General features: G+C 25.6%; 1 protein-coding gene across 2 annotated transcripts in view; it reads left to right on the plus strand.

Moving 5' to 3' along the window:
• Positions 1-1,346: 1,346 nt before the first annotated feature.
• Positions 1,347-16,442, plus strand: part of spri (Src homology 2 domain-containing protein sprint) — a 93,775-nt gene continuing 78,679 nt past the window's right edge. For both annotated transcript variants that reach the window (XM_089225519.1, XM_015520195.2), the window contains exons 1-2: positions 1,347-1,670; positions 1,791-1,874. In XM_089225519.1, the coding sequence (XP_089081645.1) occupies positions 1,668-1,670; positions 1,791-1,874 (87 nt within the window). In that variant the 5' untranslated portion in view covers positions 1,347-1,667. The remainder of the gene's footprint in view (positions 1,671-1,790; positions 1,875-16,442) is intronic.

Raw genomic sequence — 16,442 nt, forward strand, 5'->3', positions numbered from 1 at the left:
CAAAATATACATATATAGTAGAATAATATTTTAGTATCATGCCAAATATGGAATAGCATTTTGCCTTTGCTCTTTTTTGGCTAAAGTATAAATGTAAATCAAATACGACCAACGAGACCTAAATTATATTGGAATTGGAAATATATACAAAAGCGTCTTTTTACGAATTAATTTCAAGTGTTATTTATAAGAATTAATAGAAAATTTAGACTCTAAACGATAAAATTTATGTAATTCTTAAATTTTATAAATTACGTTATGTGCTATCACGGTAAAATTAAAATATGCCATGTAGTAATGTGGAATAGGTATAGGTCGTAGGTGACCAACAAAATCTATTTTGTACCCACTAATAAAACAGTTTCGACTAGTTTGTTTTGATATGACGTTTACAAAAACTTATAGACTTTGGAATTTAGACAATAAAACCAGTTTTAGCTTAAAGTATCATATATATATATTAAAAGATTTCAAAAAATGTTTTAAGTTAATTGTAATAAATTGATTGTTAATAATTCATATATTAATGCAATAATGGTATTAAAATAATAACCTTTTTATTCGTATTGAATATTGCGTTGGGTTTATGAAATCTTAATGTCCTTAATTACGTAATATTATAATAAATAATAATTGTATTCCCGTGTAGCATAAGATAATCAAATCATTTGCATAAGTTCAAAATTAATAACAATAAGTATCAAATTAGGGAATTAATTAACGCCATTACCCTGTTTTAATTTTGTATAAATACATTTTTATTTATCATTAGGTATACTCGTCATTTATCGTGACCACAATTTACTGCCAATTACGAAGTCAATAAAATTAAAACTACAATTTAAGCCACTAAACAATTATATTATACAATCTTCAATCTGAATATTTGTTTTAATGATTATTTTAAATAGGTATGTTGTATGTAGATTGTAGTTATTTTAATTAATTAAACAATTAAGGGATAGGAAAAAAAATTGAAGGAAAGTAATTACATTGTACACATTAAACTTTCCAGAAACCCAAAATACCCGATTACTCAATATTGGCGATATTATAACGTATATCTAATAGGTACATTTTAAAATATCGTGTCTGGATATTCAGCGTCAGCCACAGTCGCAGACTGCGGTCTGCAGTAGTGCAGTGTACAGACTACAAAGTACAAACCGGCTCGGCCCACACATCCCGAATCGGTGCGCGCGCCGCCGGTCACACTGTGTCCGGCTACGTCGTCGTCGGGGAATTTTTTTCCTTCACTGCCGTAACATAATACACCATTATACACATATGTATTGTTATTTATTTATTATTATTTTTTTCATTATCACCTTATCATGACCTGTTGATCGGGGTACCATACGCAAAACTTCGGGCCGTTTCATCGTTGTTATTATTATTTATTATTGCAATTGTAAATTGTAATGTTATTGTCGGCGACCGTCTCGAATACGAATTCCGGCGGTTGTCGGTTATATTTAAAAACGAAAAAAAAATAAATCGTAGGTAGGTAAACATAATTTTTTTGGTCTAAAAATCTCACTTCGCTATATTATTTGCGGTCTGTCCCGTTCAAAGCGTTCACCAGCAAGATTAAAATACGACTGTGACGTGTTTTCACGTCGGCTATACATCCATAGAAGTACTCATGTAAACTCTATTGTCAAAGTATGGTAAGTGCATATTTTTCTTATGATTCAGTTGAAACATTGTGCTTTTACAAACGTGCATCCTATTATTGTCATTTATCATAATGGTATAGTACTTATATTGATAGTTTCTTTGGTATTTAGCTCGCCGACGAGAATATGGCTGATGACTGTGCGGATAACGAAGAACAGAGACCGGTTGCCGCTGCCGGTTCCTCTTATATGCTGGTGAGTACTTGCAACTATTTTCATGATTTAAACAGAGAAATCAACTAGGTATTAGATAATATGTGTTGTAGTTTTATTACTTGTTATGTATTTGATTAAGGTGATTTATATTAGTCTGTTTTACACATTAATAATATAAACATTTGAAAACTGTATAATAATGATACATTTTCTGTAGTTTAATACTATTGTATTTTATAATATTATACTATGAAATAGTATAATAAATATAAGACACAACAACATAAAACTACCTATGCGTTATTATTAATTATTATTTGATAGATACTTATGACTTTATTGGTAAGTAATTATTTATTGATAAACTTAAATTTAATGATCGTTATTACCTAGTTAATATACTTCTAAAGACTTGCTACAAGATTATAATTATTATTGATAAAGAAATGATAATTGATATGTTTGTCAAATGTAGAATAACATATTCACATATAATACCTATAAAGTCAATGTTATAATGTTTTATTGTATAATTTAAAATGTTAATGATACTATTACTATTACTATAGATATTTTGATTGGTTACTAATAATAATAACTTATTATATTGTTTTAAACATTTTTAGTAAACATTAAGGTATTTATTTTATTTGATACATTTTTGAAGTATACAGACAAATATTAGAAATAATTATATCATATAGGTAGGTTAAATTAATTAATGGAACATCTTTATTTAATTTTATTTGAATTTTACTATTTTTAATCACTATATCCACTTAGAAATCATTACTATAGTTAGTTGGAAACTAATAATTAGTAATAAGTTTGTTTTAAATTATCTGATTAGATGTTACTATGTCAGTTGACAGATAACATGTAATGTTATAATATAGGTACAGGTCACAATTATTTATTTTATATTTAATTATGAATCAAGAAATACATTGGGATCTAGCTATCGTTGGCTATTTGTAAACAGTTGTCAGTTATTAACAATGAAAGCTTACATACATAATGTATAACATTTTTTTTCTTCTAAATTTAATTATATTGGTTATTTGTTTACTTCTTCCAATCTAGTTCTATTACTTAAGAGGACGCCACACCCGCATGTGCTGTCTTCGTCTTTCAAGTTCGTAACATGGCAAATTTTATGCTCAGCAGTTCCAATTTAGCTCCGTTAGTTCAAAACTTGGAGTAAATTGACCTCTTATAAGAATTAAAGGTAACATTATTATCTAGGTTTTCACAGAGGCTTTTTTATTATATTACAATTTTGAAGCGAGTTATGAGTATTTTAAGATATACAAGCAATTCACAGTTTTAAAAATACTCATAACTCGCTTCAAAATTGAAATATAATAAAAAAGCATCTGTGAAAACCTAGATAATAATGTTACCTTTAATTCTTATAAGAGGTCAATTTACTTCAAGTTGTAAACTAATGGAGCTAAATTGGAACTGCTGAGCATAAAATTTGCCATGTTACGCACTTGAATGACGAAGACAACACATGCGGGTGTGGCGTCCTCTTAAATTATGTAAATAATTTAGAAGTCATATTGACCGAGTGCTGACCCTTCTAGAACTATAATATAGTTTGAGATGCTGTTGGATTTAAACATTCCTTGTTTCATAATAAAAATATTGTTATATTTTGAATTTAAATCTAATAGTTAAAACCAATGGATAATATCAATAATATTATTATACCTATGATAATTATTTATTTTAATTAATAATTTTTTCAAATACTACAAGATACTGAAGGAAAAAATTAAGCTAATTGATATGTATCAGATCAAAATCAAACGTTCAACATATTAGTTATGCGATTTTCTAATGAAATGTACTTACTTTTATACTTGGACGTTAATATGAGTAAAAAATACTGAAATAGTATGTATCAAATTTTTATTTAAATTTTTCTCTGTATAGTATTTTTTTTTTTTCTATTTTGCATAGTTATATTGCTTCTTTATCAAAGTTTGAGGATAAATCTTTTTGTATGAATAAGCCAAAAAGAATTTAATAGTTACACAATGTTGTATTATAGTTTAAATTCTTATATTTCATTTAAATTTATTTTTTTTATTCACAGAATAGTTAAAAATAAGAACTTTAAAGCTAAATAATGTGAAAAAGTGCTTTAATAATCAAAAAGCCTTAAATTATTTAAAAATATGTTAAATAAAATTTTGAATTCTTTTTTTGATTTCTTATATCTATTAATTTATTTAAGCAGGGGTATTTCCATACTGTATACTATATATATATATACCATTAAAGTCGTGAATGTTGTAAATTTACCATAACATTAACCAATTTTTCTTACCAGTAAATTTTTTCTTAAAAATGTTGTGTGGGCCCTCTAATCAAATGCAATCATAATCACCTATCCTGAATTAAAAAAAGAGATATAATTTTTTGTCAGGTGATACTAAAAATCAATACAATAATATTTTGACTTTTGAACATATAAAAATAAAGAAATGGTGTGTTAATTTTGATAATTTAATTGTAATTATTATTACATTATTATATTCATAATATATACTGATGCTAAGCAATAGGTCCATTATTTATTAATAAAAAATATGGCTCAAATATATTTTATTAGTTAACCTTAAATTCTGGTTTACTGGTTTTACTAATATTTTTTTATGTAAATTCTTCATCTTTAACACTGTATTCTCTCAAGAAATTTTTACTAAATTATGGGTATACATTTTAATATAATATGGTACTATATGGAAGTATTTTGGTACCTACTTATTGACATCTTAGTAATTTTGTTTATTCTCAAAAAATGTCATGGGTACAGCTCTGTATAAACTATAATTAGGTAGTCTTTATTTAACTATCTAAGGAGAAACATAATAATTCTAAAAGTCCTTAAGCCAAATAATGACTAATTTACAAGTTTATTATGTTGATCATGTTATAAGGTACATTTTTTTAATAGTAATTAATTTTAAATTTTGTAATTAATGTATTTATTAGAAAAAAATAAAAATAAAAGCTTAACATCTGTACTTCTTTTGTTGTATTTATAAAGTGTACATAGAATAAAATACATTTTATTATGAACAATTATTTTTTTTGTAACAATAAAATATGGTTTTATAATTTTTTCAAAATTATCTATTTGTTATAAAAATGATCTAAAAGTCTAAAAAAGCTTATTTAAATTTATAAGATTAATTAAGTAAGTATTTGAAAAATTACAACCTAAGTTAACAAATAAGTTGCGAGTTGAATAATATCATATAAAGCTAAAATTAATTATGTTTACGTATTAGAAATGTTAAAGCATTGGGAAAGAATTAATTTGTCCTTTGATATGTTTATGTTAATAGTTTACTAGCATAATTCAGTAATTTATAAGATTTGTAAGATTGCAGATAGTTTAAATATAGCATGTATTAAGTAGGTATAATATAATTACTTAGACTAACGTCATCATTAATATTTATTTTAATTTTTAACATTAAAACATTGATTATTCTTCATGATCGAAATTCACAATTCTCAGATCAATTCAAGATTAATTTCAAGAACTATGATTCAACTTTGTTAAAATTAAAAAGATGACGAATTCCGTTTATAACTCATGACGTTTTCATTTTAGTTAGTACGTGTTGATACTTTGGTCTTTGATAGTATGCCAGTATTTCTAGAAGTATATTTCTAAAACTATATAAATCCAGTTACATTTATAGTAGTTGTCCCCCCTTATATAATTAATTTGAAATTTTGTTTTTGAATCATTTTAATAAGTTTTTATGCATAAATTTGGACGAAATTCAAGAATTTATTTTAAACGTGTCATAAAGTAAACTTCCTTGATATTTATATACCTACTCAAGTTAAGTAAAATATAAATGTTTTCGTAAAAAATATTTTTAAAGCATAGGTACCTATATGTTTTTAAGAAATACGAATCACTACTAATCACGGTGTTTTTGTTTTGAGTATCTTTAAAAACAAAACAAAAATATTCAAATAAAAAACTATATTTTTGAAATAGGTAACTTGAGAAAAATGTAACATTACGTACCTACACAAACAACTTCAAATTTTTTATTTGTCCTTCACAAATTTATAAATAATTCACTCGTATTTTATGACTTAACAATATATTATATTTTTACGTTCGATTTTCATGTAATTACATAAATTTGGTGAAAAACAAATGCATAATAAGTCAAAAATGTATATTTATCATAATAATATTTATCAATTTATAGAATGTTATCAACTGTTTGATTACTATACGATGTACGTGAGTAATTAGTTAGATCACATGATGAATGTTAACTACAATGAATATTCCAAAAAGGGTAGGGTTTTTTTCTCATATATACTTGCAACTCATTTAAGGTTGACCGGACAGCTTGTCGTAATCGATGTTTAAACGCCATTTCTATGTAAATTAACATCTGTGTATAATCCGGCATCTGATCCAGGCCATTACGCATATTTATTTTTTATTATTTATTTAGGTACACTTAGTATTTATTCGAATATTAAAATAATTAATTTGCTACTGATGTACAATAATTATGTATTCCTAATTTTGTTTTTAAAATTTTTTATCTGAAAAAATTTCTGAAAATAATTCTAGAATCTAGAGTTTTGTAATTTCGATTTCCTACCTACGTATTATACTCATATGGTTTTATAGGTAAAAATTGTTTTTGTTCTTTGAGGTTTCTTAAACTCTATTCATTTTTAATTGTTCTGATAATTCAATATCAATAATGATAATTCTAGAATAGATTTTTTTAATAAAGTTGCAAATTGTACCATAGGTAATATATACAATATTTATTTCTATATTTAATATTGTATAAATCTGTGGATTGTAGTATTGTAAACACGATTCGTCTATGTATATATGCCACTATAAATATATTATTATATACCTAGTTGAGGTACAGGCATTATAACTACGATAGTGTACAATACAATACACATTATTGTATGATGCACGTACATCGACTGCAGCGGTAAGAAGTAATTTTGAACCTATAAATATTGGTGTTTAAGTTGTTTTTGTTTATAACAGAAAAAAAAATGTTTAGTTTCCTTACGTATGGGTTTATTTATATATTAAGATAACATTTGAAATATATTGTTAGTGTTTGAATTTATGCTTTATGAAACGTTGTTCTTTAAATAATAAAAGAAGAGTTCACAATTTTTAATCAAGTATGGTAAGGGCGTATGTGTTAGCTATAAAACAAGTGAAGAGACTGAAGAGTTCTTTTATTCTTTAAAAAAAAACATTATTTAATATTGTATCTATTATTCTATTGTTTGATAAATTAAAATGAAAACATGGTTCATAGAATAGAACAGTTATCAAATTTAGTAGTATATATTATTATATTTTGAAATTTCAAAATTTAATTTCATCAACTTTGCTCAAACACATTTTAAGGTTCAAGAATATAATATTGAACTAAATTAAACTATATATATATATATATATTGGTATAATTTTTTATGATCTATTAGATTAGATTTAATTTTATTTCATTGAAAAATAATGACTTTGTAATTTACATAGACTACTTACTTTTTAAGGTTTAAGATAGCGACTAATAGCTTCATATTTTCTAGTCGTTCAACACATTAAAAAAAATATATAATTCAAATTTTAATTTTAACTTAAATAAAAAAATAATGGTTTTGTGCTACTGTTTCAGAGCAAATTATTGTTTAATTACCTATAGTAATATTTAAACATACCCACAAACTTAGTAATAATGTTAAATTGAAATTCGGGTTTTTAAAGTATCTGTTTTTATTTAATATTATAGGCAGGTAGGGGTAATTCAATTATATTCTTTAATTACTTATAAAGCAGGGCTTGAAAGTTATAGTACTAAAAAGATACTTTTAAGAGCTTTAATTTGCACTTGAAAAGGTTAAAATTTACGTAATAAATAATAAAGATTCAAAAAAATATTTCTTTCTTTTAAAACATAAAATTTATTTTTATTCTTTAAAATACTTTTTTTATCACTCTATGTTGGTAAGTGTAATAGCTTACTAGTGTAATGGTGTAATGGACAATGGTATAATATATTATACGATGAAAATAACGTGACCACTGCTCAAGAATTAGGTAATAGCTGGTTCAAGCTGTTCCTTTATTTAAAAAAATATTTCACTTTAATGTAAGAGCGTTTCTGATGAATTTTATAAAATTAAAATCCTAATTTTTTACGTAATCTATGAACAAAAAAAAAAACAATGTGTTTAATTCCGCATTAATTTATATTTTATAAGAATATACCTAAAATATCATTAATAATCGTATGTATGCGGGAACTAACAAAATAAAATCTCGTTTAGAAGTTTGCAAGAAATGTTTACCTATATATTTGGATTTTCCAAGACTTTCCAATAAAATAAGCATTTGCTAGAACTTGTAAGTTTTGTTTAAAAATTCACTTTTCAAGTGTCTTTAATTCAATTTCATGGCTATACAATTATTTTGTAAAAGTTTTTTTAGTCATGTATTCTTTGAAAAAACTAGTTATGCTGTTTGGATGTATATTTTACTTTTGCTGTAATGATAGTTGCATAATATACAATTATATAAATTAATTGAATAGTTCTAAAGATTTTTGTTTTTATACTTATACAGCGAACAAGTTACGAAATAAAGGTAGCCTATACCAAGATAAGTCACAGATATTTTTATCTATTATATTCACCTCAAGTTTATAGTTATTAGAAAATAAGTTAGCATCATAATATACCTTAAATAAAAATTTGATTATAAAATTAAAAATATTGTTATTTTTTTTTTCTTTTGGCTTTTACGGGCCATTTAGGTCCATTGCCGCAACAACCACTTGCCTCCATCTATCTCTATCTTGAGCTAGTTCTTTTCCGTCATTCACTCCCAGTCTCGATGCATCTTTTGCAATCCTGTCTTTCCACCGCTGTCTGGGTCGTCCTCTCGGCCTTCTTGTGTCCGGCTTCCAGTCTGTGGCCAATCCTATCGGGCCTCCGGATCTCCATACATGACCAGCCCATCCCAGTCTACTACTCTTAAAGACTCCAATTATATTTGTTTCACCCATATAGTTCTTCTACTTCTCGGTTTGTTCTTAATTCGAAGTCCCCCAGAGCATTTCTTTTTGGTCCAAATATCCTTATAATATAATATCCTAATATTGTTATTTATAATTTATAATTTAAATTTTTTGACGCAGTTAGGTGTATCGTGTATCTATATAAAAAATGGACACCCCTACAAAAGTGACGCATGGGGTCACAGTTTACTACCATAGTTTCCTATATTTAGTTTTGTTCTATGGACTGAGTATTAGTATAAGTAATTTCAATGATTTAAAACAAAATTTATGTAAACATTATTAAAATGTATAAGATTTTTTTCATAAATGTTCGGTAGTAGTGACGTACCTATAAATATTATAATATTTTCTAACTTTTGGATGGCTTATTATAACCTCGTATAAATAAAACAATTATAATTACCTATTGTACATTTGTATAAATTATATAATATTAATTATAAACTAATTTTGCACCTATGAAACCTGATTTAAATTATTAAATTTATTCGTACATAGGTATAAAATATGTTACATTGTTACGGTAAACTTGAAGTGTATATTGTAGGTTATTATTATATTTATTATACATTGTATTTCTTTATTATTAGGTCATTGGATATAGGTAATGAATACTAAAGTATAACGTATAAAGACTTGTATTCAACTAAAATAATACGTTTTAATTTTGTGATTTTTAAATCTCTTATAATCAATTTTTTCATCCTTCATTCTATACAAAAGTAATTTCTTTATTTTATTTGTATAACTTTGCGCTAAGGGAAGAAACGTTTGAAAATAATACGATTATAATTATTGAATACTTATAGCGTTAGCGTTATAGCATTATTTATATACAATAATATATATGATTCGACATTTATAGGATCATAGAGTCAGAGCGAAGCTCACACATCTGTAACACATGTTAGAAACATTTTGTAGTGTCTGAAGATAAATTCATCGTTTTTTGAATTTGATTTACCCCTTTGGGAAGACTATAAGTGTGTGCAATTTCAATGTGAAATATTGTTGAATTTCTTCATATAAAAGGGGAAACGTTGTGTGAAGACAAATTGGGCTTACCTTCGAACTGGAAAGGAGCATTACGTTTTGTCCAGGTTTCGTTAATATTGCCTCTTTCCACTCTGATCACTCCCTTCGTCGTCAGTTGGTTCATAATATACAAAACGACCTGCGTTTGCTAATAGCGATTTATAAAGTTTCAGTTGTACGAATTTATCCCTAAAATTCAGACAGAATCCATTTCGAGTACATACCGTTAGGTCATCGGTCTTTGGCTACATGTTTTCCCCCTTTTTTGCTTGTAAAAATAAAGTCACCGAGTAAGCGGTACTCGAGAATAACGACCTTTTTGCAGAGAGAACGCAAAAGTATTTTATGGTTTTTTAGTTTTGAGTGTTAACTGAAGAGTCATAATTAAATTAAACATTTAGATTAAAATGATATTAAATATATCATTCGAATTTTAATATAATATATAAAGCCACTTTAGAAAATATAATTTTTATGATGAATAACAATGCATTCAATCTATAAAATGTAGAATTGTTGAATATTTTTTTTTAGTTTTATAAAATTATACTGAAACATTAAAAAAATCTGTTTACACACAATTTTTTTGTTAGGGGAATCCGCGGGTGTGGGGTGGTACGGTAGGGGTTATTTTTGTGTATTTGGTTGTAGTTTCTTAAGTGGGTAGGGTTGTAACACGTGTTTGTGTATGTGTGGCAAAGAAATGTTGCTAAAAATCCCGAGTGGTTACCCATCCGGGAGCTAGCAACTGCGGCTGGTACGTATGCTCAGTGCGTTTTCGAAGTAGAGCATACGACCGCGCCTCACCAAGTCACACCTAATTGTTTATCTTAGTATGATCATAATTATGATGATAGGAACTACAAAATGCTAGCGCATTTATGGCTACTTTTTTATTTACTTATCAATCAACGTATATATATAGATTTAAAATAAAGTGATGATATTATATACCTATGTAATAAATGTATGATTGTAGAATAATATATGCATTGTTTAATTCTACAATACTTTTTTTTTCATTATTCTTGTTATTTCTACTCTCTAGAAAATGTAGACTGTAGTTAATTATAAATTATATTAAGTCCATTAAATGTGTGGTAATCTCAATATATTGTTTAATAAACCTAACCTAACCTAACCAATGTAGTTGTTTAAGAAAATCATAAATTTTTTATCGATAATCCTACAGTTTTAAGTCTGTATATAATTATTATATGTGCATATTTTAGACACTTTGGGGTGAATAGATTCTTAATACAATAAATAGATAGAATAGATAAAATGTAATTGTAAGACATGTATACGGTTTATTATTTTGTACTCTATAATCATAATATTGTGTATAGTACTTAAAAAGCATTATAATTATTTTTACAGGCTTAATGTTTTATTCTTTTAATGGGGGATAAGGATGAACTTTTGTTGTAATATTTCTATACTGATGAGTCGACTTACGAGGGGAAAAACCATATCATTATTTGTATCTTATTTAAAAAGGGAGTCGTAGGACTATCGTTTTCAAAATATTCGTATTGATATAATATTCTACCGTGCAAATAGCCTGAAGGTCCAAATATATCGTCCTATCCTGAAAGGTATTAAAAATAAATGTATTTGATCTATTTTGAAGTAATGTTTGATTTATTATTATTTTTTGTCATTTATTGTACTAGATTGGAGTCAGAATCTTCGTTAAAGCACATAATTTAATCTTTTTTCATATGTTTAAACAATATCCATGTTGATTTGTAGAACAAAATCTGAGAATAAAAATGCTGAGTTAAAATTTTGATAACTAACCATCTATTGATTATTGTGATCTAAAGAAAGTGACATACCTACTTATTTGTTGATCAAAGAAACAAGAAAATGCAGTAGTACTTCGTGATACGAGTTCAAATTGTTTTGAAATCTCAACTAAAAAACATTGAAACTTTCATACATCGACCATTTAACAAATTCTCTGTTTAACAAAATTATTTCGGTAACCAAACTAAATTGAAATTTTATATATTTAATTCTATTTAACGAATTTCGTCAGTAAGACATTTTTGTGATGTCCACAAGACTTCATTGTATGAAAATTTTATTGTTCATTGAAAATACATGGTCATATATATATTTTTGTATACTTGCTTAAAACTTAATCATTAACGAAATATTCCAAAATTACGAAAATCTTTAACCATTTAATATAGTAATTAAAGCATCGAAAACAATTCATAAAATTGTAATTTTGATACTTAAGGCTGTAAAAAGATATTCGGTAACAATAAGATTCTTCATAAGTTATCCTTACTCCTTAATGGAATAAAAAAGAAAAAAAAACAACTAGCATAAAACCACATTTAAGAAAATTTTAAAATATCCCCAATCATTAAAATAACATAAATTATATTTTATAATACCTATATCATACATTTTTTTGCTTGGATATTATGCAATATATATGATTTTCACGTATTTAATATTAATATGAAAATAAATCTTGGTCGTGATGTATGATTTATGTGCTGTGGCTGTTGTATCGTTATTGTATATATGTACATGTATAATGTTTATATATTTACTATGTATATGTTATATATATGTGTGTGTGTGCCAGATTTTTTGCAGGTGCAATATCACGTAGTGTATGCAAAAGTATTCCGTTTATTCAATTCTCTTTTGGTCCGCCTTAAGATAACTTCCGTGATCTTAGCATATTTTTCGCGTTTAACCCGAAACGAGGTTTCATAACCGCCGCCCTTGCTTCATTCAGATATTTACATATTTTCCTACCCCTTATGTATTTATATATATATAAATATAAAATAATACGTAGGATAGTGGTGGTAGTATTCTTTATGATTTCTCTCACACCAAAACAAATCTCTTCCGCACATCCACTGTTTTGTAATATTCCATCAACAATAGTGCGGGTAGGTACTTGCAGCCATGGAAGGATTTCGTTGATTTTGTTTTGCATTTACATAAACGACTTTCCGCTTCTTAGCCCTCGTTAAAACAAAATTCCGAAAATAAACTAAAACAAACTTTAGGGAAATAAAATTATTTTTTCCGTAAACAGACTATTTTTTTTTATAACACTGTTTATAATAAACAATCATTTTATTCAATACTCAATAGTTGGTGTATTGATCAAATTTATATAATAATTAAACAGAACAGGGTAAAAATTTATTGCTCACTTTTGTATTTTTTCTTGCTGTGCTATGTACATGATAGATTATATATTATTGATATTGTAAATTTTACAAAAAATGATAATAAATTTATCATAGAGCAAAAAAAACCTCCGAGTAGAGCTCAGTGAAAACCACACTTATTAGTTATTGATATATATTTTTTTATTTTTCAAAATATAATTTAAGTCTTTCTTATAGAACAAAAAAAAATCATATTAAATATCCTATATTATCTTTGAAATAGATAAAATTTCAATCCAACGTACCTATAGCTTAAACTTTTGGAACTTTTTACTTATTAAGAATGGGCAAAAATGTGTTAAATATCAATATGAATTGTTGTAAAGCGAAACTAAACGGTATTGTATTTATAGTTTCACTTATACTTTACTACAGTTTTGTAAGAAATATAAATTTGTTCATAATAATATATATTATACATTGCCCTACCTATTTAGTTTATTAGATATTGTATTTTTTATTAAAAAGTTTCGATTATTTGTTTTTTAAAATAGAGTTATATAGTCGTATACTTTTTATTTTTACTAAATGATTACATATTTAATAATTCATATAATTATTATTTATTATTTTCTATAACACTCATGTTATTAATTAATTCAAAATCATAAAACATACTCTATATTCTTACATTCAAAAAAAAAAAAAAATATATAAAATTATTAACGTATATCCGATTTTAATATACCTATCTGGTTAGGTTTATTTTAAAACCATTCCAACATTGGACACATCTATTATTAAATTCCAATGTTCATAGAAAAAACTAGTATTTGGAAAAATTGTATTTACTATGTCCTCAATTAACTGTCTCGTTTGTTTCAAAATTGTAGCAGAAAACTACTGACGTTAATGAAAACTGCAATCTCGGCAATGCACATGGAACACGTAATTGAATCGTATATTGTGTATATTCTTTCCCCCAATAATAGTTGTTTTTTTTTTGCACATCACGTGAATTACGTTTTTGTGACGTATTGTTGCAAAAGCCTTTTTCCCCTGTTTCTCCCAAGAGTCGGTCTTGTGTAGCTTTCTCATTCTGTTTTTTATTTTTATATTCAAGACTCGTGTAAAGTTACACCGAGGGCTTGAAAGCCGAATGATACGCGATCCGGTTTGAACATTTTTTTCTTAGACAAGCAGCTTAAACTGTCAGTGACAATTTCTCTTTGCGTGACACTCGGCATTTCCAAGAAAAATCAATCAAGTTGTCTTGTCCTACATGTTTTAAATAATTGTATTTCACTGATTTGATTATCTGACAATTTAATTGTCATACACATCTGTAGGTACAGCAAAAAATGAAATCAACAAACTTTAAAAATGTTGGATTTATATGTCTTTTTGTATTTCGTAATTGGTTATAATGGTTAATTGATTTATATTTTTATAAACTTACTTTTTATTATGTAAAAAAAAAGCTGTTTTAATTCTAATCGGTAGTTAGAAGGTTTTATTGAACCATCCAATTTAAAGTAAATTAATTTTTGGTTGGTAAAATTGTAAATATTTCTCGTTTATTTTGATCATACAATTATTATTGTAAATTAATCTCACCTAAAAATCAAATATATTGCTGTTTGAATGATATCTAGTATAGTTTATAATTTATATTATATCAATATTAGCCCTGTTTTAGATTCTGAACGAAATGATGAATGTATTGATTTTACAATTATGTGTTTTTTTGTTTTTGTGTCTGTGTACAGCATAACTAGTCGAAATAATGCTTCAATTTCAAACTTTGGGAGTGGTTTCCGATGTAAAAGTGAATATCCTTGATGCATTATAGAGGTCAAAAGTAAACATTTTCCAATAGTTTTCAAAAAAATCGAGAAAAACAAAAAAAAATGACAGAAAAACGGGAATTTTTATAATATATATATATATATATATATATGCATAATTTTTTTTAAAAGCATTCAAAGTTTGAATTTTGACAAAATACGTAAAAATCACGAAAATTCGCAAATTATTTTAAACTAGAAATTCTTAAAGTATTTTCCTTTTATATCTAAGATTTGAAAATTTAATACAAAGCTCCTAACATATTTTTACAATAGAAGTTGAAAAATAATAGAAATATATAGTCACAAATTTTTTTATAAGCATTTACAGCTCAAATTTTGACTAAATACATAAAAATTACGGCAATGTTCAAATTATCTTAGATAGAAATTCATAAAAGTTTTTCTTTTTAATTCTAAGATATGAGAATATAATACAAGGCTCATAATATATTTTTACAATAGCATTTAAAAAATAAAAGAAATGCATAGTCACATTTTTTTTTTTACAAGCATTTAAATTTAAATTTTGATAACATACGTAAAAATCACAAAAATTCGCAAATTATTTTAAGCTAGAAATTCATAAAAAAATTTCTTTTTAAATCTATGATTTGAAATTTTTAATAATCTATAATATATCCTAGACAGATAAACCGTCTCCGTTCAGAATCGTTTTTCGTATACAATGATACCTATCGATAGGTTAGGCATTCAAATTTAACCTACCATAATCAGAGGCCCACCCCACCCCCAATGTACAGCAGAGTGATACCCACTTACCCGCTTTTTTTTTATTATGAACGTATAAAAGAAAATAACGTTATCCTATTAGAAGAAGTTATATAAAGATAAAATCATTGAGAACTATTTTATACACTGAAAAACTAATATTATCCCTTCATAAATAACTTTTCCAATTTAGTAAAGTAGCTATATGAACAATTTTTTGTTCCTAAATATTTATCATTATTAGGTATATATGTTATTAAAGTTTTCTCTCTAGATAGTACGAATAACAATAATATAATATGTTTATAATTAAACTTCAAATAAGTTTGAGTTAAATGTGCAAAGATACAATCAGTGAATGGTTGATATTTAATTTAAAGCTTTAATTAGTTAAATTATTTTAAAATATGAAAAATACCATTACTTTTAATAAAAAATTTTAAAAATTGAAATTCTAATTAAAAAAGCTCATTTCATGATTTAAAAATATAGGTACAATATAATGATATACATACATGATAAATATCATATAATTATAAATTTTTTAATTTATAATATTTATGTTTTATATAAGTCTGATAAGGAATATGAATTGAATATTTTAATACAAGTTATTTAGTTATTTAGTTACCATTGTGTTTTATATTAGCTATAAAATAAAGTTGGTATACCGGATAATTTTTGATTAGAAAGTTATAAATATTTAAATATCTGAAAAGC

This window comes from Diuraphis noxia, unplaced genomic scaffold, assembly GCF_037042655.1.
Source record: "Diuraphis noxia isolate RWA-SAM2 unplaced genomic scaffold, SU_Dnox_SAM2 contig0004, whole genome shotgun sequence".
In the NCBI taxonomy this organism is placed as follows: domain Eukaryota; kingdom Metazoa; phylum Arthropoda; class Insecta; order Hemiptera; family Aphididae; genus Diuraphis; species Diuraphis noxia.